At 33.7% G+C, this 21,637-nt stretch overlaps 1 protein-coding gene across 1 annotated transcript in view; it reads left to right on the top strand.

Moving 5' to 3' along the window:
* Window positions 1-20,623, top strand: part of LOC127706667 (transforming growth factor-beta-induced protein ig-h3-like) — a 32,547-nt gene extending 11,924 nt beyond the window's left edge. Inside the window, exons 8-12 of the mRNA XM_052211324.1 lie at window positions 16,571-16,789; window positions 17,136-17,318; window positions 17,576-17,674; window positions 18,038-18,151; window positions 20,496-20,623. Of these exons, the coding sequence (XP_052067284.1) occupies window positions 16,571-16,789; window positions 17,136-17,318; window positions 17,576-17,674; window positions 18,038-18,151; window positions 20,496-20,623 (743 nt within the window). The remainder of the gene's footprint in view (window positions 1-16,570; window positions 16,790-17,135; window positions 17,319-17,575; window positions 17,675-18,037; window positions 18,152-20,495) is intronic.
* Window positions 20,624-21,637: the final 1,014 nt, after the last annotated feature.

The raw sequence follows: 21,637 nt of genomic DNA, 5'->3' as shown, positions 1-21,637 counted from the left end.
TGACACGGGTTATGTTCTTCTCATATATGTTATGATGGTATGATACTAAACCCCTAACGGGAAGGATTGTGCCTGATATTCATATGATGAAGACATAATCTTTCAATCAGTTTAATTGAAGTCTGGAGCTGGCATGTCAGTTAACTGCTAGTAGTCTGTTGTTATTTATGTATTATTGTCATTTTGTTTATTTTCTTTGGTTACATCTTCTGACATCAGACTCGGACTTCTCTTGAACTGAATTTTAATGTGCGTATTGTTATGCGTTTACTTTTCTACATTGGCTAGAGGTATAGGGGGAGGGTTGAGATCTCATAAACATGTTTAACCCCGCCGCATTTTTGCGCCTGTCCCAAGTCAGGAGCCTCTAGCCTTTGTTAGTCTTGTATTATTTTTAATTTTAGTTTCTTGTGTACAATTTGGAGTTTAGTATGGCGTTCATTATCACTGAACTAGTATATATATTTGTTTAGGGGCCAGCTGAAGGACGCCTCCGGGTGCGGGAATTTCTCGCTGCATTGAAGACCTGTTGGTGGCCTTCTGCTGTTGTCTGTTCTGTGGTCGGGTTGTTGTCTCTTTGACACATTCCCCATTTCCATTCTCAATTTTATTTTATTAGTGTCTTTTTTTTTGTGGGGATGTATAAGTACCCTGCCACTTCCACTCTGTGTTTTCGTTACTCGTTTTTGTGCTGTTACACCACTGTCCAAAGTTAGGTGGAGGGTTGGGCGTCCCTTGACATGTTTTACCCCGCAACATTCTGTATTTGCCTGTCCCAGTCAGAAGCCTGTAATTCAGTGTTTGTCGTTTGTTGCCGTATATCATATTTGTTTTTCGTTCATTATTTTGTACATAAATTAGGCCGTTAGTTTTCTCGTTTGAATTATTTTACATTTATTATTTCGGGGGCCTTTTATAGCTGACTATGAGCTATGGGCTTTGCTCATTGTTGAAGGCCGTACGGTGACCTATAGTTGTTAATTTCTGTGTCATTTGGTCTCTTGTGGAGAGTTTGTCTCATTGACAATCATACCACATTTTCTTATTTTTATATTCACTTACAGATTTGATTATAATTTAATTACCGTTTAAGATAATTTCAAGTGTTGTATTTTGATTTTGTACAGCAAAAATCGTTTGTTCCATTTTATAATAAATATTACTCGGATAGTTTCTACAATAATATTGTGGTTAAATAGAATAAATAGTTAAAGAAAGTGAAATGGTCCAAATGGAGTATACGGTATTTTATTTGATTTTTCGTTGTTATAATTTGAATATAGTATTAATGAATAGAATTTGAAGGGGTATGGATAACATTTGAATAAGGCTTGAGTTAAATATTGGGTTGGAATTTTATTCAATTTTCAACAGAAACGCGTAACACAATCAAATTCCTTTACTTTTGTTATATGTCCAGTGGCAAATATAACAGTTATATCGGCAGTGCAGATGACGGCGTTAATCTTGAAATGTTTTAATGAAATCAAAAAGTAGTTTTCCACTCAAAGTTTAAGACTTATAAAACGCTATCTAGAAATGTTTTTCACGCGGGTTTTTTTTCTAAAACATTTTGCTTCCTTTCTGATAATAGGGAAGAATGAAAAATATTTTCAGTTTGCTTGTATTGTATTGCTATTTAAGACTTAACATAACATTGTTTTCGTTGTTATGAGCAAAGGGAAAGAAAAACATGTTGGGTTATGCATAAAACATGAAACACTGCTATCTAATAGAATGCTTTGAAATATCGAATCATATTTTGTTTCAAATATGACTTATAATCGAGCACACCCTCATTAGTTAAATAATCTATACTAGAGTGTTACATACCTGGAAATTTATTCTAGTTGTACCAAGTCATTTTGATCAGACGATTCTACATCCAAGATTTATTAAAACAATAAACACACATAATCCATTAGAAATATGCATAAATACTAGCTTTTTTCTCTCTCTCTCGAAAGACACAAATAAATATCCTTTCAATCACACTACAGGAAAGACGTGCGTATCCAATGGCTTAAAACATAAATCTGGATGAACTTAATTCACGATCTTTTTATAGTAATTTTTCTACTGTTCATAAATACTTCGTGAGGTGAGTAGATGGTCAGCTTGATCTTAAATTTTGCCGGTGGATTATTGGGTACAACACGGGGAAATGAAAAGAAAGCCATTACAAAATGAAATAAATTTTTTTAAAATGTTATAATCTAAAGATTCATTCTTAATATTTAAGGTGTATTTTAAGTTAGCGAAAGTTCAAATAACTGTCCATTCATGGGAAATAATGAGCGTCGGCCCTACGGGCCTTCCGCTCCATTATTTCCCAGGAATGGACAGTTATTTGGACTTTCTCTATAACGTAATTGTTATTTTTCAATATCAGGAGCAGGTTATTCATGATCTTCACGCATATCAACAAAGTAGAAGAAAATTTTTCACCAAAGAAATCATTTAATTATATTTCCTAGATGGTTAACTAACAAAATAATTTTAAAAACTTTTACATTAGGGGTTAAAAAATCAGATTACACTTATTTTTTTAAGATAAACGGGTTGGGATCCCGCTAACATGTTTAACCCTACCACATTCTGTATGTATTTGACTGTTCCAAGTCATGAGCCTGTAATTCAGTGGTTGTCGTTTGTTGATGTGTTACATATTTGTTTTTCGTTTATTTTTTTGTACATAAATTAGGCCGTTAGTTTTCTCGTTTGAAACGTAATTCATTGCCATTTCGGGGCCATTTATAGCTGACTATGCGTAATGGGCTTTGCTCGTTGTTGAAGGCCGTACGGTGACCTATAGTTGTTAATTTCTGTGTCATTTTGTCTGTTGTGGAGAGACATTATTAAACATGTGATAATCAAACTTAACTATGTGAAAAATTAAGAGATAACAATAAGTAGTTTTTAATTAAAGAAATTTTCAATTTTTATGAGCAATCCGGTCGTTGTGATCAGCCATATCATTTTTTTTAAATTCTCATATATATGTATTTTTTAAATCATTCATAAAAATGGAGGTTACTTTCAAATGATCGTAAAAAAAAGAAGTGCACCACCATATGATTTATTTTATCTCAATCACTGTCTTACAGTCATGATGAGTCATATAAACCCCAAAAATTAGGTTTAGAAAAAAGTTTAATTCTAAAAATTGGTGGCTTTTCAAAGGTGTACATCTTTAACCTGTTGTGCAAAAAAGCAACAATAACGTTTTGATCTCCCTACCACTTAAAGTAATTTTACACACCTGACACACCACCCTATGTTCCATTGTCTATGATTTTATGTTCATTAAAATATTGTCCTCCCTTTAAAAGCGTTTCAAGTCGATTTAAACAACCTTCCTATTACACTCACTTTAGAGATTGATTTGAACGACAATTACGTCATGGAAATGATTCATTTTACTCCACAAACTATGTAAAACATTTGATTGGTTGAGTTTAACGGTAAACTTTGTGGATACATCGGATACGTTGAAGGGACATTTCCTTTATGGTACTGTTATTTCATTGGCTGCTCGATAAAAGGTTCTATTTTATGTTTCGTGGTATCTAAGCGGACCTCACTCGGATTCAGTTACTCGTTAAATGATTGGCTTAGCTATACGTAAATTGGTTTACAGACTTTTCAAGAATATTTTATTCTAAGTCTCTATGTTTCTTGGTTGATGTTTCACTTCATTAATTTTTTATAATAAAATCTAAATTAAGCGTAATATGAAAATATAAAAAAAATGATATTTTGTTTTATTTTCGTTTTTTACCAAAAAATTCAAATAATGTTCTTTTGTGATAGTAATGTTTAGTTATATATGATTGCCAATGCGACGACTATCCAACATACAAAATAAGAGGATTTAAAAATCTATAGTTTAACATACATCCTTTTGACATGAGCAAAACCAACAGTATAGCCAAATCCTAAACAAATTCTCGACATTATAAAAAAAAAACCCCTCATGGTATGATTGATGACGAAACAATAAACGAAAAACAAATATTATAGACAGCAACCAATGATAACCACTGAATAACAAACTCCTGACTGGGGTCTGGCAGATAAAGAATATGACGGTGTTAGTTTTTTTTTTGTGCGTCGTACAATTCTTGGTAAATGTTTTGTTATATGTTAAGCCATTAGTTTTCTTGTTTGCATTGTATTACATTTTATCCTTTGTGGCTTTATTATCCCATTATACGGCATGGGTTTTTGCACATTGTTGGGGGCCGTACGGTGACCTATAATTGCCTATTCCCGAATATGACTGTTGCTGAGTGTGAATTCGCATTGCTGTAAGACGGTCACGGTATTTGTTATCAAACTCTCATGTATTTAGCTATGATTTTGTATTGTTATTTTGATCGGATATTGTTGAATGTCTTATCGTTTGTAGCTGCTTTTCTAAAAAAAACTTATTTTCTATTCGAATGTAACAGTAAATATAATTAATCACCCAGTTCATTTATAAGATTTTAGTTTGAGGCAACTAAACATACATGATTTATTTGTTTTAAGTTTGATTTAGAAGAAATACCGACATAGCTAGATAATACAATTAATTATCTAATTACTTACACAATTCTGTATAAATAGTATTGCTATTGTTTTCAAATACATCAAATACCATAATTACAAACCTAATCTTGAACCTTATCTAGTTTTTAGAAATTTACCTGTGACGTCACCTTTGTGGCGTCGATCCAGTCGTGTGACAGACAATGCGTAGTTCTGTTGTGCTGTTTTTAGGTGCTGACCTAGGTTGTTTTATGTGTTCGTTTTTATTCTGTGTTGAGTCACCACTTCGGTGTTGACATTAATATCAATTATTTGTCAATTATATGGTCATTTTTATAAATGTTATAAATCTACTGTTTGCAAAAGTATGAATGATTCTTAATACTAAGTATTTTCTTATCCCAGACATATATAACCTTGGTCGTATTGGGCACAACTTTTTGGACTTTTGGGTCATCAATGCTCTTCGTCTTTGTTTGACTTTCTTTGCTATTTTGACCTGAGCGTCACTGATGAGTCTTATGTAGACGAAACACGCGTTTGGTGTATTTAATCATAAGCCTGGTACCTTAGATAACTATTAGCATGTCGAATTGTTCTATTGTATTGTTTATTTGTGTATTTCTCTGTCCTGAATGTTCTTGCATTTATTTGTACTGTAGTCCTGTCATGTAATGTTGTAACTTTAGTGTTATATTTAACATTGCTATAAAAGCGCAAGGTTTGGCTAGCCACAAGACCAGGTTCAATCCACCATTTTTTCTTAAAATGTCATCTACCAATTCAGGAAAATGGCAGTTGTTATCTTAAGTTCATTTCTGTGTGTGTTGCATTGTCGTTTGGTTTTTGGTGCACTTCAGTGTTTCTGTTGTTTCGTTGTTTCCTCTTATAGTTGATGTGTTTCCCTCAGTTTTAGTTTGTCACCCGGATTTGTTTTCTTTCAATCGATTTATGACTTTCGGACAGCGGTATACTACTGTTCCCTTTTATCTATCTCCACTTATTAAAGCTCTTATTTGCATCATACCACATCCCCTTATATATATAAAGTTTCAATAAGTACTCATATAGGTCATAGAATCATAAACTGTTTGTAACAATTATAAAACAAGTCAGAATTATCATACAAGTCTTAAGGTGTAAATATTTTTTCCTTGTCTGAAAACTTCTCAAGACATATTTCTGAACGAAACCATTGCTTCATGGTACGATAGCAAACGCAGCATTAAACTATCGATTAACAAAATTAAAAATAAAATCTGCATAAACGAATAACATAATTTTATCGAAATGGAATCTAAATTCTTTTTACGGTTTCCTTCCACAATAAACAGTATTAAGATAAACAATTAAGGTTAATAGTACCTATTAGAAGTGCTTTATTGGATGTAAGGTTGCCAAGAATTGACGATCCCAGTTTGCAAAAGCAGCATTTATTGGAGCAAATATAGTCAATCCGTCACCTGTCAATAAAGATTAACAGTTTTTGAAAATAAAAATTTACCATAAAATTGAGAATGGAAATGGGGATATGTCAAAGAGACAACAATCCGACAAAAGAGCAGTTAACAGCCGGAGGCCATCAATTGGTCTTTAACACAGCGAGAAAATGCCGTTCAAAGAGATGGGCATCAGCTGGCCCCCACTTAAAAATGTGTACTAGTTCAGTGAAAATGGACGTCATACTAAACTCAAAAACATATAAATGAACTAAAATTAAAAAAACATACAAGATTAACAAAGGCCCCCTATACCTCGAGCCAATAAAGAAACACACATCAATACGCACAGTAAAACTCAGTTCAAAAGAAGTCCGAGTCCAATGTCAGAATTGGTAACAAAAATACTAAGCAAAGTGACAATTATACATAAATCAACAAAGGACTACAAGCAGTTACTGACATGCCAGTTTCAGACCTTAATTTAACTGATTGGCAGATTATGTCTTCATCATATGAAAATCAAGCACAATCCCTTTCGTTAGGGGTTTAATATCATACCATAATGAAATATATGAGAAAACATAACCCATTTCATGCCAACAACTAATTTAGAATAAATGTGTTTATTTCCGATGCAAAAACCCTATGAGTGCATCAATATTAATACCAACATATGCAATCCTGAATGACCTGACAACAGTATCGTTACTATATCGCTTCTGAATAAGTCTGTTGAAAGGTTTGTTGAGCTTTTGAGGTGAATGCCAACATTTTTGTGCTTTGTAACGAATATTACCATAAAAGATTGGATGTGATATACCTAAACATATAAGATGTCTGTCTGTTGATTAATATTTACAAATAATGTCCTTGTATCAATGATGAAATTTAGTAAATGTTTTGACTAGTTGGTGATATCGAAAACCCTGGTGTAATAATTTTTCAGTAATACAGTTTCTTTCGTTAAAATCAAATACGTTGTTACATACACGAGCGAATCGAACAAGTTGAGATATATCAACACCACAAGTATATACATTTTGGGTATTTACAATGTTTGGTGATAATATTTATTCTTAATGTGTTGCATGCTAAATGCCTACATATCTTTAGAATTGTAACTTGTTTTTGATTCTCTGTTACATGCCTTATTGCATTATTGATAATATCATTGATACTAAACAAATATTGAAAAAAAAACATCAAATCATATGTTGAATTGCTATGTTTTAGCAAGTTTTTTTAACGTTTAGAGTGTTTTAGTGATCGCTTATGAAAGTATTACCCAGGATGCATTAGATCCCGAAACACTAAAGACTAAACATGATAGTTACAGAAACTGTTAATGACTGTCACAACAGGAAGAAATGTTACATGATATACTAAAATGCCCAGTTAATGATGGCATTGATAGTTTAAGGTGCAGTTTAGCTCTTTGTATTCTGAAACAAAAAGTCACCCAAAATAGAAATATCAAAATGATAAACATAATCTGACTATGCGGCATGGGCTTTGCTCATTGTTGAAGGTCGTACGATGACCTGTAGCTGTGTGTGTTTCTGTGTCATTTCGTCTCTTGTTGCGAGTTGTCTCATCGGCAATCTCACCACATCTTCTTTTTTAATTGATAAAAATAATGTGGTGATGATACGATTTCAAAATAAGTTTGTTGTCTTTTAGGATGTAGTTATGGCACCCTAAACGGAGTTGTGGTGACAAATTGTTATTCTACATTTCTGTTTTTCTTATTTTTTTCTTCAACTTTTTTTGTCCAGCTTATATCTCGGAATTTTATGAACCAATGTTAATGGAACTTAACAATAATGTTAACCAGCATGTGCAGATTTGCAATCGGGGTATGACATTTTCAAGATGGCCGCCGTCACCATGGAAACAGCATGAATGTCCAAAAAATCGGTATGTTTCAAAATTAATAAAACTTCACACAAATATTAACTGGCTTATGCAGATGTCCCATTTGCCTTTGGAGTTTCCAGCCGCCGTTTCCATGGAAACAGCAGAAATGTAAAATTTTCAAAATGCTCCAAACTGCATGAAATGTTAAAATAATGTTAATTAGCATGTGCAAAGGCCCACTTTGACCTTAAAAATTCAAAATGCCTGCCGTTACCCTGGCAATGGGGGCACGAGGGTGCCATTCGTTATTGCCAACAATTACAAATCTAGTTAATTTTTATTATTGTGTTGCATACTATAACACACACATCGATCAATAAAAAATCAAACTAATTATCGCTGAGAATCTGAAGACAGTTGTGCGAACGTGTATACCTTTAAAGGCAGTTGCAAATCCGGCATTTTTTAACTTGAGTCAATAAAGTACTGAGATCCTGATAACCAGATGAACAATGATTCATTTTGGAGGTAATGTGACCTTTTTAATGACATGAACTCCATTGGATGCTGAAAGGTCAAATTAGGAGATGTTAGAACTTTCAACATGTACAATTGTTTACAGCACTGGGTCGATACCTCTGCTGGTGGACTATCATTTCCCGAGGGTAACATCAGCTCAGAAGTCAGTACCTCGGTATTGACATAATTCATAACAAACCTTTCTATAATTGTCCGTTTATAAATTTCAAATTATAAAGAAACTGAGGTTTCAATTTCCTGATGCAAAGTTAACCTTAGATGGATTTGGCTTTATTTAAGTTGTTTTTGTCATATAGCTTTTCAACTGTTTCGGTATTTATACATCCTCGGCTTTATAATATTTGGCTTTGAGTGTTCCTGATGAAGGCAAATCAAGAAAAGCGCTTCGGACGGATAAAATTATTAAACGTGTTGTTTTCAATTTTTTACAGCTTTCAATTGTTAAACAAAAAGGAAAAAGTGGGACAAAAACTCACTCTCCTTGAATAAAAAGTATTCGAAAATGCTCAATACTTTGTTCTTTAATAGATATACTGATATAATTGACATTCATATATTATATTATAACAGTTTTTGACATTAACAATAAATATGAATAACATTTTTTCTCTTTTTGAAACATGTACATTTACTTGATTTTGTGTGTATGTATTAAATCTTATTTTTGTTCTTAATGAGGTTTTATACTGAAGTTAGTTTTTGACGACGAACTTGGAATTGCACCTTCGAAAACATGGTTAATTTGGAATATTCGCTAACGCTGTTGTGCACTTGAGATGTATTGTTTCTGTTCAAACTGCATCAAATGCAGCATTCGTTTATGCAAAGATTGGTATATTCCTGATAGAAATATATATTGACAAATATATGGTCAGCGGCTCCTTAGAGGTACATAATTAGTGTCGGGTTAATCTTAAATATAAATGAATAAGGTTAAAAAAAATTTACTGAGCATTTACTTTTTCTGTCGGATTGATGATATCTTTCAATTAGAAATTTCTCTATTTTTGAACATAGAGTTTTTTTTGTAAAAAATAATCCAAAAGAAAAACAATGAGAAAAGAAGAATATTTGCAAGTTGTCATCTGCAAGACTAGCAGCAGTAAAATATTTTATGATTTTACTCTCTCCGTCTACGTCAGCGTGGAGATCCTAAACCAATTACAACATCAGACACTTCCTACTATAAACAATAAAGCAAGATACTTAAACATTTTGAAACAAGTAAGTTAAATGTGTATTCCAGTGTGAAACTATTTTTGACTATTATACACCCAATTTATGTAACAATGACACTCGCATTATTTTCGTGGTAACGATTCTATGCATTCCTGTGTATAACCAAACTAAGATTGAGAAATATTTATAGGGTTATTAAGGCTACTGTCCGATATAAAACTATCTCCATGATATAACTGTAAAGGTTAAACAATATTAGTAGTAACTAGTTAAACCTTTTGTTTACTACCTACTCTATGCCGTTATTATCAATACCACTTTTAAATGCTTTATATCTATTTAGGAATGTAGCCTTATCAATAATATATATTGCTATCTGACCAATCTTACCTTATTTCAAACACAAAAAGTGTAACATTCGAACCATTCTGATTTACCAATGTTTCTTGTCTTACAGAATGCTGAAAATTGTACCCAAAATCTTATAAATTAACTCATCACCTCTTCTGTGATTGTGTGAATAAAAAATATTTGTAAATCATGTACAGGTTGATACACTTCAAACATGGAAAGCGCTAATGATCACCAATCATTGATAATAAGTCAAATGTCATCCATGCAAATACAAATTTTAAGGATGAAGGTATGAGTAGATCCAATATAAATTTCGCTTTCAAAAGGGTTGTAGTTATAAACGTCACATTAAATCCTTAACACTACACCTTCGAGCATTGAACACAGTATACACTGCAAACTGCTCAGAGTCTGAAAAGACCATATTTTGTGCTCGACCAGTAAAGTCGAGCGCATGTTTTACTTAACAAGACTCGACATAATCTCGACAGTACTTAACTGTACTTAACTGTACTCGACTCTGGTCTCGACTTTACTAAATAAGTCTAATTCAGTACTTGATACTTTTGGTGTAGTCTAAAATGGTCTCGACAAAGGCTTGACCAGTCTCGACCTGTCTATACCAGTCTTGACTGGTCTGAATCAGCCCTCTAATTACATATTGAGTCTACAAAATTCCAGGTTATTTGGAAATTTGGTTTATTGTTGTCAAATTTAAATATCTAAATTATAAGTATCTATCTGAAATAAGTCAAAACTGAAAGTTTTAGCTTTTTTTTACCTATTAACTAAATCCTTAAATTTGACAGCAATACACAAACTACAAAAAAAACAAAAAACCTGGAAATCGGTAGATCAATATATAACTGAGATAGCTGTATAGTTTGAGGAAAACCCAATTTGACCAAAAAAATTATTAATAAAAAATTTTAAAGTGACTATCTGAATTGAGTCTGAAGTGAAAGTTCTTGCTTTTTTACCTATAACTGGGATTTCGTAAGATCAATATATAATTGAGTAGATGGGCTAATGAAGACTAGTCAGGACTACATTTAAAGCGCTAGGTTCACACTGCCGATCAGATCAACTCGATGATCCCGATTGTCCAAATGTCCACGACCAAGCGTAAGCAAATTCTTGATCGGGCCTATTTACGACTTCTACCCAACCACTATCCGACTATGTACGACTTTAAGTCTACTGTTCACTGACTCTATCACGACTCCAATCCAACCATTTAAAGCTGGGGTCACAAATTCACGATTTTTACTGCCTTCCTTGTTTGGAGCATTCCCGATAATAATTTGTTAATAGTCTAAAGCTGGGGTCACACATTCACGATTTTAAATGCCGTCCTTGACAGGACCATTCCCGATTAAAATTTGTCCAAAGTCTGATCAAAATCCTGTGAGTCGTGGCTGGAAATTCAAACTTTAATTATAGTTTGTAAAAATATTTATTAAATCAGAACGATAATCAGATATCGTTGAGGAGGCGTCCAAATTCAGCCGTTTCCAACCTAGTTTGTCCCGATTGGCCCGTGCCCAATCCGACTCCAATCCGATTTGTGTCTTTCGCATGGTATAAAACGACCGAATCTGTTCCGACAGCGTCTCGAATCAACCGAATGTGATCCGACAGAGATCAAACAGTGATCGGACAGTGAAACGACGCTGACGGAAGATATCCGTTAGAAAACTGTCGCCATATTCGGGATGGTCAGGAACTGTCGGAATGCAATCCTATCACAGTCTGTGTCCCGATTATCCCGTTCTAACTTCGATTCTAATCCGATTTGCATCTTTCCCATGGTTAAAAACGACCAAATCTATCCCGACAGCGTCTTGATTCTTCCGAATGCGATCCGACAGAAATCAGACAGTGACAAGACAGTGAACCGACGACGAAGGAAGATATCCGTTAGAAAACTGTCGCCATATTTGGGATGATCAGGTACTGTCGGAAGGCAATCCTATCACAGTCTGCTGCACAGCATTGCAAACGGCTTTGTCTTGACTCAGTCGTATCGTGTTTTGTAATTGTCGGGACTTAGACGAGGGTATTATTGCCGAATTTCGTATTAATAATGGGACTGTTCCGGAACGGTTTCGTCAGAGACGGTTCGCATTCGGGATGCAATCTGAACTCAATCGGCAAAAAAAAACAGCAATGACAAATCTCTCCAGATCATGCCCGTTCCACATGACACCATCCAGAAAACACAGAACATTGTTACGATTTTGATCCAATACAGCACAATCTATCACGACATAATCACGATTGTAATCCGACTAGATACAATCGCATGTGATTTCCCGAATGTTACGGGACGAACCTTACTGTCGGGGGTGCTTGGCCGACCTCTCCGATCCGTAGGAATCTGTAACGAACGTTTACTACAGCGTTCATGCAATAATAGGACATTCCAGATCATTGAGGATAGTAATCCGACTTTTTCACTTTTTGTGTCTAAGAGTTGTCTAATCTCAAATGGGAGCAATAATCGGCACTGTGTGAACGCCGCATTAATTGAATACATATTCGATTATTTCGACTAATTCACGCAACAAGCTAGACCGTATCAACAATACTCGATCTCAGCCCGATCTCGACCAGACCAGATCAACCTGGTCGTATAAGGGTCGTAGTGGTAGTCGGGAATTGATCGGATATGTACAATTTCAGTTTAAGAAAACGTCTGAATTTTTGATGCCCCACCTCACCGGATTAGGCAGTAAGTGTTACCTGTGTCCGTATGTACGCACGTACGTCCCCACAATTAGTTCTCTAACTTTAGTTTGCCTTGACCAAATGTTAAAAAACGTAAACACAATGCTTATGACAATAAAACACAGATCAAGTGCGAGTTTGGGTGGCGTCACCTTTTCCGTTCTTGATTAATGACCCTTTATAACGTTATATGCAAGCGAGTCATTATCTGTGCAACATGTCCTATTGACACATTCTCCATAAGTAAAATCATACATTTATAAGATATCTACAGAGAAATAAAGCAATTTGATTTGTGGGCAAGGTGGTTAGACCTCCAGAGAGACATGTTTATAGCTAAGATGGAGCTTGAAGAGAGCGTGGAAGACGAGCAAGAAGCGGCACAGACAGCAACGAGCACCGGGAAATCTAGGTGAGGCAGTGGCGACAACTATATGTGCAGAACGAAAAACTTGCAGGAGCTTAACAAAGAGGTTATAAAAAACCCTCCTTAGAGTGGACGCAGATATGTACTGAAGTTTTCACTGCTCTTTTCTTGAAAACTACACCACCAAATGAGATTTGTCACCGGATTGGTACTTATGTTAGATAGCAATATACTTAAATTTTTCCATACCGTTTTCCTTACTTTTTTACAAATCAAGCTTACTGTTTATGTCATATATGTGCATATGCATGTAATCAGTATTGTCCATAGATTTGATATCAGTAGTTGATTGGTTAAAGATAATTTTTTTTTTTCTTGTGAAAGTCATGGAAACAACCTGCATGTATTTGCTAAAATATATTGTAAAAAGGGGAGACAAAGATGTCACATATTTCCCCAAAATTTGGCCAAAAGGAGAATTTTAATCCGTTGGAGTGATAAGAGATCAAATGAAATCATTAGTCTTTCGTCTCATTTTTTTTTTTGAAATTCCGGTAAAAGGTTCGTGTGAAAAAGTGATTGTAAACATTCGGCCGTATGGTGACCTATAATTTCTGTATTATTTGGTGTTTTGTGGAGAGTTTTCTCAATGGAAATTATAACACATCCTCTTATTTTGATTCTACAAACCCTTCCGGAGCACCTGGTATCATCTAAGTGTTTTGTTGGGTTCTGTGTTGCTAAGTTTTTAGTTTTTCTATTATGTGTCAGTGGAGTGCTGTTTGTCTTCTCGTCGGTTTTTTTTCGCCATGGCTGTGTCGTTTGGTTTTCTACTTTTGCGTTTGATTGTTATTGGTTCTTTTGCTTTTAAAATTTTAACCCTCCTTGCAGGAGTACAGAAAAGTACTGTATATGGAGGAATTTTTGCAGAGCTAATTTTTTGTACATATAAAAATAAACAATGACAATATATTTTTGCGGGAGCAAAGTCATGAGAGTTAATCAGATCTGCACATCCTTTTAGGGAGTTGTGTAGCAGTCATATGTACTCGAGTATGACCGAGTAGAGATCGAACAGTGGTCGAATGTGGTCAAGTAGAGATCGTGTTTTTGTCGAGTTGGTCTGGAATAAAAAAAAATAATAGAAGTCGTTGTGATTTGGACGCGATCGGGCATTGGTCGAGATAATCTGGACCACACATTAAACAGGTTGGCGTTCATCGGGAAATGATCGAATATTAGTCGAGCAAAGGTCAAGATTGATCGAGTACTGATAGGTGAAATATTTGTATTCCGACCAAACTCGATCTCTACATGACCCTTTCCCGATCAATTCGACTGCTACTCGACGAATACCCGATCTTTTCTAGAGTAATTGGCTTTTCGATCCTTGCTCGAATGTTTTTGACATTTCAAAAATTCTCGGGTAGATAGTAAGATCGATGACGAGCAAGGTAGACAACCCCGAACATTCTTGTCGATTGAGTCAGACCAGTCTCCGGATCAGTTTATCTGTCTTGATCGGTCTTGATCGAGTTGATCTGATCGGCAGTGTGAACCTAGCTTTAAGGTCAACACTTAGCCTAAATAGGTCGAGACAGGTTGAGACTTATCGAGACAGGTCGAGACTGAGTCAAGACAGGTCGAGACTGGTTGAGACTTTGTCGAGACAATTTCAGACTACACCAAATGTGTCAAGTATTGAATCAGACTTATTAAGTGAAGTCGAGACCAGAGTCGAGTACACTTTAGTACTGTCGAGATTATGTCGAATTTTATTAAGTAAAATCTGTGCTCGACTTTACTGGGTACAAAATATGGTCTTTTCAAACTCTGAGGAGTTTGTAGTGATATGATTTGATATTTTCATTATAATTCCGTTTGAAAAAAAAGCATCCAGTTTCAAAGCGTCCCTCCAATATCTTATATAAACATTTTAGTTTTCTAAAAATCCAAAAACCGACATTTATGTTGAAAAAAGCATCCTTTCTCAACAAAGCATGAGATATTTTTCTAATATCCTATTACTAGTAGGTTCACATTTTAGATTAATATTCATAAATAGTCATATGTATTGGCGATTATTGGTATGACATACATGGATATATCTGTCCCTCTGAAATTATTATGACCAACTTTTGTAGAAGTTGTGTAAAACTTTCGATTTAAACCGAGGCACTTATGAATTATGTAAAACGCTAAATAATATCTCACGTTTGACTTAATGTGGTCAATATCTTATCATTTCAAAATGACCATGGAACTCCTACGTAGTCAATAAGCCAACCCTCCTATAAATTAAACAACAACTGTTGACGAATTTCATTTCAATTCTGCAATTTTGGTGAGAAGGTCTTAACATGTTTAGGTATTGTTGCATCTTTCTCGCTGTCCACTGTGTTTTAGGTGGTAATTTGGTTGAGGTGCTCCAAGCTAATAACAAGTCAAAACTGATCCAGTATGCGACAGCATGTGGATTAGCTGATACCATATTAGGAGGTAAAATAAATATATCCATCAACTAGTTCATAATATATGTGTTAATATGTGTGTTTTCGAGAGTTGAAAAGGAAGAGTTGTTCGAAGATTTTTACGAAGGATCGTACAAAGTTAAAAATAAGTCAAATGAAATTTTCCTAACTACAATTGATAGATTCTACTACTATAAGGTTCATCAAATATTTTGAATATCAATAAAAGTATGACATTATATTTTTATCATTTATTGTTTGTTAGTACTTTTACCGCAATATAGTGTCTTATTAAGGAGAACTGCATTAGCATATAAACAAATATAAAAATAAGCCAGATTGTTTTTCCACGCGCTTAAAATCTAATTCAAAATATTCCAAAAACCAATAAATGTCAACAAACAATGTTTAACTGAGGTTATTGTGATGTCATTACTAATTGAATGTGAAGCTATAAATTTTGAATATTTTATGTTTTGTTTTGCCTTGTCTTATTTTCGATAGTGAAATGAATAAGAATCTTATACATGAGATTAAGCTAAATATCAAACTAGTTTGAATTACCACTATCCTCTGAAAATGTAAGTACAAAGTTAGGAATATGACAGGTTTTTAGTTCCGTTGTATGATATACTATAGTGTTTGATTTGTAAAGTTTTGTGGCATACACCACCTTTTGTATTTTCCTTTTAGTTTGGTTTTCTTGTTAGTTCGTTTTTGTTGCATTGTATTACAAATAAAAGTTTTAGGAAATCAAAAGGTCCTATTGTCAAATAGAGTTCAAAATAGAACGAATGATGTGTGATTTAGTCATATCGAATATGATTTTGACTAATTCTCTTGTTGTCCGTCGTTATTTTAGTATTTTTACCTTAAAAAAAGTTTGTTATTCGTAAATTGTCATGCATTTTTATTGTTTCTCTCTTGTTGTCTGTATGTCTATGTTTTTGCAGTTATTCCTTGTTGTCCGTCTGTCTCATATGGCTTGTGTTTGAAATTCATAGTTGATATTGTAAACTTTAACTGTTTGCATATTATGATAAAAAGTTTACCTTAACTATTTTGTCAAGAAACACCAGTTTCTGAATTCCTTTCAGGAACATACACCATCTTTGCACCCACAAATGCTGCATTTGATGCACTCGGAACTGAACAAGAACTTCTTTCTGATAAAACTGTTCTTTCTACTATATTATTGTATCACCTGACAAATGGAGTTATACGGAGCACAGATGCGCAGAATGAACTAACAGTAGAATCGGTTGCTGGACTGAAAATCAGATTTAATATTTACCAGCATAGGCATAACAAAGTTAGTGTAATCCGTTTATAAGGTTATTGTTTATGTTTCAATTTTTTTGCAGACTGTGATTGCAATGTGTAATGTATTTATCTGTATTTTGAGATGAAACCTATATCTATTGTTATACACAATGTTTTATCTCTAGCTTTGGAAACCCTAATTTTTTATGTACATATCATACGAATCATTGCCTACTATTTACATTAAAACATGTAAGCATCATTTATATGTGTATTACGAGCATTTACCTTCTTGATTTTATTGACTTTTTCTCGTATCCAAATACATTTGTACTGAATTGCATAACTATACAAATAATTAATCTGAAACTTGTCTTATTTCATCTTTTATATAGGCAGTTACAGTTGAAGGTTCCAAAATTTCAAAGTTTGACCTGAATGCTTCAAATGGGATCGTCCATGTCATTGACAAAGTAATGATACCACCTACCGGAGGAATTGTCGATCTCGTATCAGGAAACAAAGATCTAAGCACATTATTTGCATTATGCAAGAGAGCAAATATTACAGGAATTATTCAAAGTTAGTATCGTGTATTTATTTCATAAAATTTAAGTTCACCAACAAACAAACACAAATGAACAAAACAGCATCAATTCCTTACTACTTTGTTTGTTGTCTGTGTCATCAACTTCTTGGATTGAAATGTATTGACATGATATTTTTCAAGCAAAGAATGCAAACACGAAAAGAATGTTCTTTTTCCAATAAATCATAATATTATCTTAATCATGAGAATCGCTATGCATTGTCAATGACAGCTTAATTTTTACACACAGGTGATCCTTTAACAGTATTTGCACCAACAAATTCGGCATTTGATAGATTATCTGCAAATGTTTTAAGCCAAATACATGATGATACAACTAAACTTAAAGGTAAATATGAATACATGTAGAATAATCGTATTTGTTTATTAACAACTCTATGTATTTCTTATTTAATTTTGTGGACATAAACTTAATTTCAAACAAACATATAGCTTATGTAACTTTGTGTTGTTGAATGAAGAATTGTAAACTCAATTCGTTACAAATTAAAAAGGATATATATATATTTATCTATATACCTTGCCTACATAAATGTTACGAATTTCAGCTTGATAAACGTACTAGCATTGTTAAATGTTTTTTTGCGGGTTTTGTTTGTTTTTTTTGTTTGTTTGCTGTCAACGATAAAGACATATTTTATGTCACGTTCCAACAACAGCAATAATTGAATCCTTACACTTTGTATTATAGAGCTTTTAGAATATCATTTAGTACCACATACAGAATATTCACTTGGTTTATATAACAAAGAACATCTCAGATCGTTGGATAAAAAAAGTGCATTACTTCGTCTAAGTGTGTCAGGTGAGATATATCAAATATTCTAACATGACGTTCTTCCAACGCTTTGAGTACACACCCGTGGTAAAATATGAATATATTGTTTGGGCTGTTCCGATCGTACTCCCGCGTCATATGCTTTTTTGTGAATGAGCTACCCGACGTCATAGAACGATGACGTAAGAATATAAGCATTTTACGGGAAAATACACGCTTGTGAAACCGAAAATCATCACAACAAGGAAACGTAAACAAACGATGCTAAAATGCGTTATATAAGCCTTTTTTGTATACATATAAGACATATAAGTACAATTATCATTTAGATTCATCCAAACCTATCTAAATATGTTATTGTAAATAGTTTTAGAATGTCATTTATTCAGTTTGCTCCGGTCTTTTACGTCAATTTAATAGTGCGTTTATTTATGGGAACGGCAAATAATAAAATTGAGAATGGAAATGGGGAATGTGTCAAAGAGACAACAAGCCAACCATAGAGCCGACAACAGCCGAAGGCCACCAATGGGTCTTCAATGCAGCGAGAAACTCCCGCACCCGGAGGCGTCCTTCAGCTGGCCCCTAAACAAATATGTATACTAGTTCAATGATAATGGACGTCATACTAAACTCCAAATTATACACAAGAAACTAAAATTAAAAATGATACAAGACTAACGAAGGCCGGAGGCTCCTGACTTGGGACAGGCGCAAAAATGCGGCGGGGTTAAACATGTTTTTTGAGATCTCAACCCTCCCCCTATACCTCTAGCCAATGTAGAAAAAAACAAACGTACAACAGTACGCACAGTAAAACTCAGTTTAAGAGAAGTCCGAGTCCGATGTCAGAATAGGAAACAAAAGAAAATAAACAAAAATGACAATAATACATAAATAACAACAGACTACTAGCAGTTACTGACATGCCCGCTCCAGACCCTAATTAAACTGATTGAAAGATTATGTCTTCATCATATGAATATCAGGCACAATCCCTCCTGTTAGGGGTTTAGTATTATACCGTCATAAAATATATGAGAAGAACACAACCCGTGTCATGCCAACAACTGGTTTTAGAATAAATATGTTTAATTCCGATGCAAAGACCCTATAAGTGAATCAATATTAAAGCCAAAATATGCAATCTTTAATGACCTGACAACAGTATCGTAACTATATCCCTTTTTAATAAGTCTGTTTAAAGGTTTTGTTAGCTTTTGAGGTGAATACTGGCATTTTTGTGCTTTGTAAAGAATATTACCATAAAAGATTGGATGTGAAATACCCGAACGTATAAGATGTCTGCATGTTGAGTTATATTTACGAATGATGTCCTTATACCGATGATAAAGTTTAGTAAATGTTTTGACTAGTTTATGATAACGAAAACCCTGGTGTAATAATTTTTCAGTAATATATAAATTTCTCTCGCTAAAATCTAATACGTTGTAACATACACGAGCGAATCGTACAAGTTGAGATATATAAACACCATAAGAAGGTGACAAGGGAACGTCACCATCTAAAAATGGATAATTAACGATAGGAAATGAAAAATCATCTCTTTTATCATAAATTTTTGTATTAAGCTTCCCGTTAATGATATAGATATCAAGATCGAGGAAAGGACAGTGGTCATTGTTAGTATTAGCTTTATTTAAAGTAAGTTCAACAGGATAAATTTCTTTAGTATACATACTGAAGTTGTCATTATTGAGAGCCAATATATCATCCATGTCAATGTCCTATATCCCCTTCGCCTTACGAACCTGGAGATAGAAAACAGGAAATACGAGCCCATATCCCTTGTTAAGATCCAAAATAAAATATAATATTAAAAAGAATTTAGAAGAAGTAAGGAAAGGTTTTCATAATCAGGTAGCAATCTTCATATATCTCATGTTCTTAAACAGAAGCTTTAAATTGAGAAGTATTCTCATTGGAAAAATGTGCACTACATTTTGTGAATATCGCAAATAGAAAGAATTCAAGGACTAACATGCATTCGTTTTAGACTTTGAAATTGGTCTCAGGCGTACTGGAAGTTTCTTAAGATTTCAAAAACTAAATTCTGTTAATTTATGAATAAATATCAATGATTTCAATTGATACTGTTTGCTAGCACTTTCAAGGCTTTAACAAATCTCAAGACTTGCATGCATTAGTCTTAGAATAAATAGTAGCTTCCTTCTGACTCACGTTTATACTAAGGAACCTACTAAAGATATAAATGAGGAACAGGACCAGAACATATTGCAACAAAAGTTATTTTAAACATTTGAGCCGAGATAAAACTTTCGTATAAATAATCAGAATTATAAAAGATATCTTTTATAATTATATACGTAATGTACATTTCATTTTACAGAAAAAGGAGTGTCAGTAGACTCATATGCGCACGTTATAAAACCTGATATTACAGCTACAAATGGTGTTGTACACGTGATTGATCATGTACTTCTTCCATACCGAATTATGTATGGCTTTGGAAAATAGTATAATTATAACTTACAACAATGTGCTGATTACACTATAAACTGTACATATGTAATTAATGTAAATACATTTTATTAACACTTACATATTCTATGTATCCAATTTTGTCATTATGTAATAATTAAAAGTCAAATGAAATTCAATGTGTATTTTATGTAGTTTTCGGAGATGTTTGCATATACAGGATAAAAAAACATCGCACTTTATAACATTGTACAATAAAGTTTAACAATCTCCTGCGTTTGTCCTAGTTTATGACATAGTCGATGGAGTTAATACGACTTTTTTTTAGCTTTTCAATTTATACTATGAATAATGTTGATGAATAAGCTGTATCTTACCCATCTTACAATTCTATATGTTTAAGGATACAAAATCAACAGCAAAACTTGTACCGAAGCCATTTCAAATATAATAATAAGTGACTATCATGTAAAGAAATTAAAACGTATGATACCGAGTGTTTTGCTCACAAAACCTACTTTATAACCAAGTACACCCCATGCAATAGTTTTGGACAACAATCCGTAAGTAGTACGAAACATAACAGTGAACAGATCAGATCAAACATGTTTAAAGTACCGATATCGCTTGCAAACCGCGCATCAAGTTGTTCATTAGTTCTAATAAGTCCTTGGATGGTGTAATCTTCCCACTAACATCATACACAATTACACCATTCACCACACATCATTACACCATACATCATGTGCCTTTACACCATACACGTTACACCTTTGCACCATACACGTTACACCTTTGCACCATACACCTTACACATAACACCATAATGCAATTTAATTTCAAAGAAAGCGTGCGACTACAACATTATTTATTTATTTTAAAAAACGAATTTTGATCACAATATTGTAAATTTATGTATGAAATTAAAAATCAGTTCTTTAAATGTCGTACAACATTTATGCACACCATTCGCACGTTACACCATTACACCATTCCCCTTACACCGTACACCATAACACCATACACCTTCTACCATTGCACCATATGACA

Source organism: Mytilus californianus, unplaced genomic scaffold (genome assembly GCF_021869535.1).
Source record: "Mytilus californianus isolate M0D057914Y unplaced genomic scaffold, xbMytCali1.0.p SCAF_6, whole genome shotgun sequence".
Classification (NCBI taxonomy): domain Eukaryota; kingdom Metazoa; phylum Mollusca; class Bivalvia; order Mytilida; family Mytilidae; genus Mytilus; species Mytilus californianus.
This window is presented reverse-complemented; position numbering and strand designations above follow the sequence as displayed.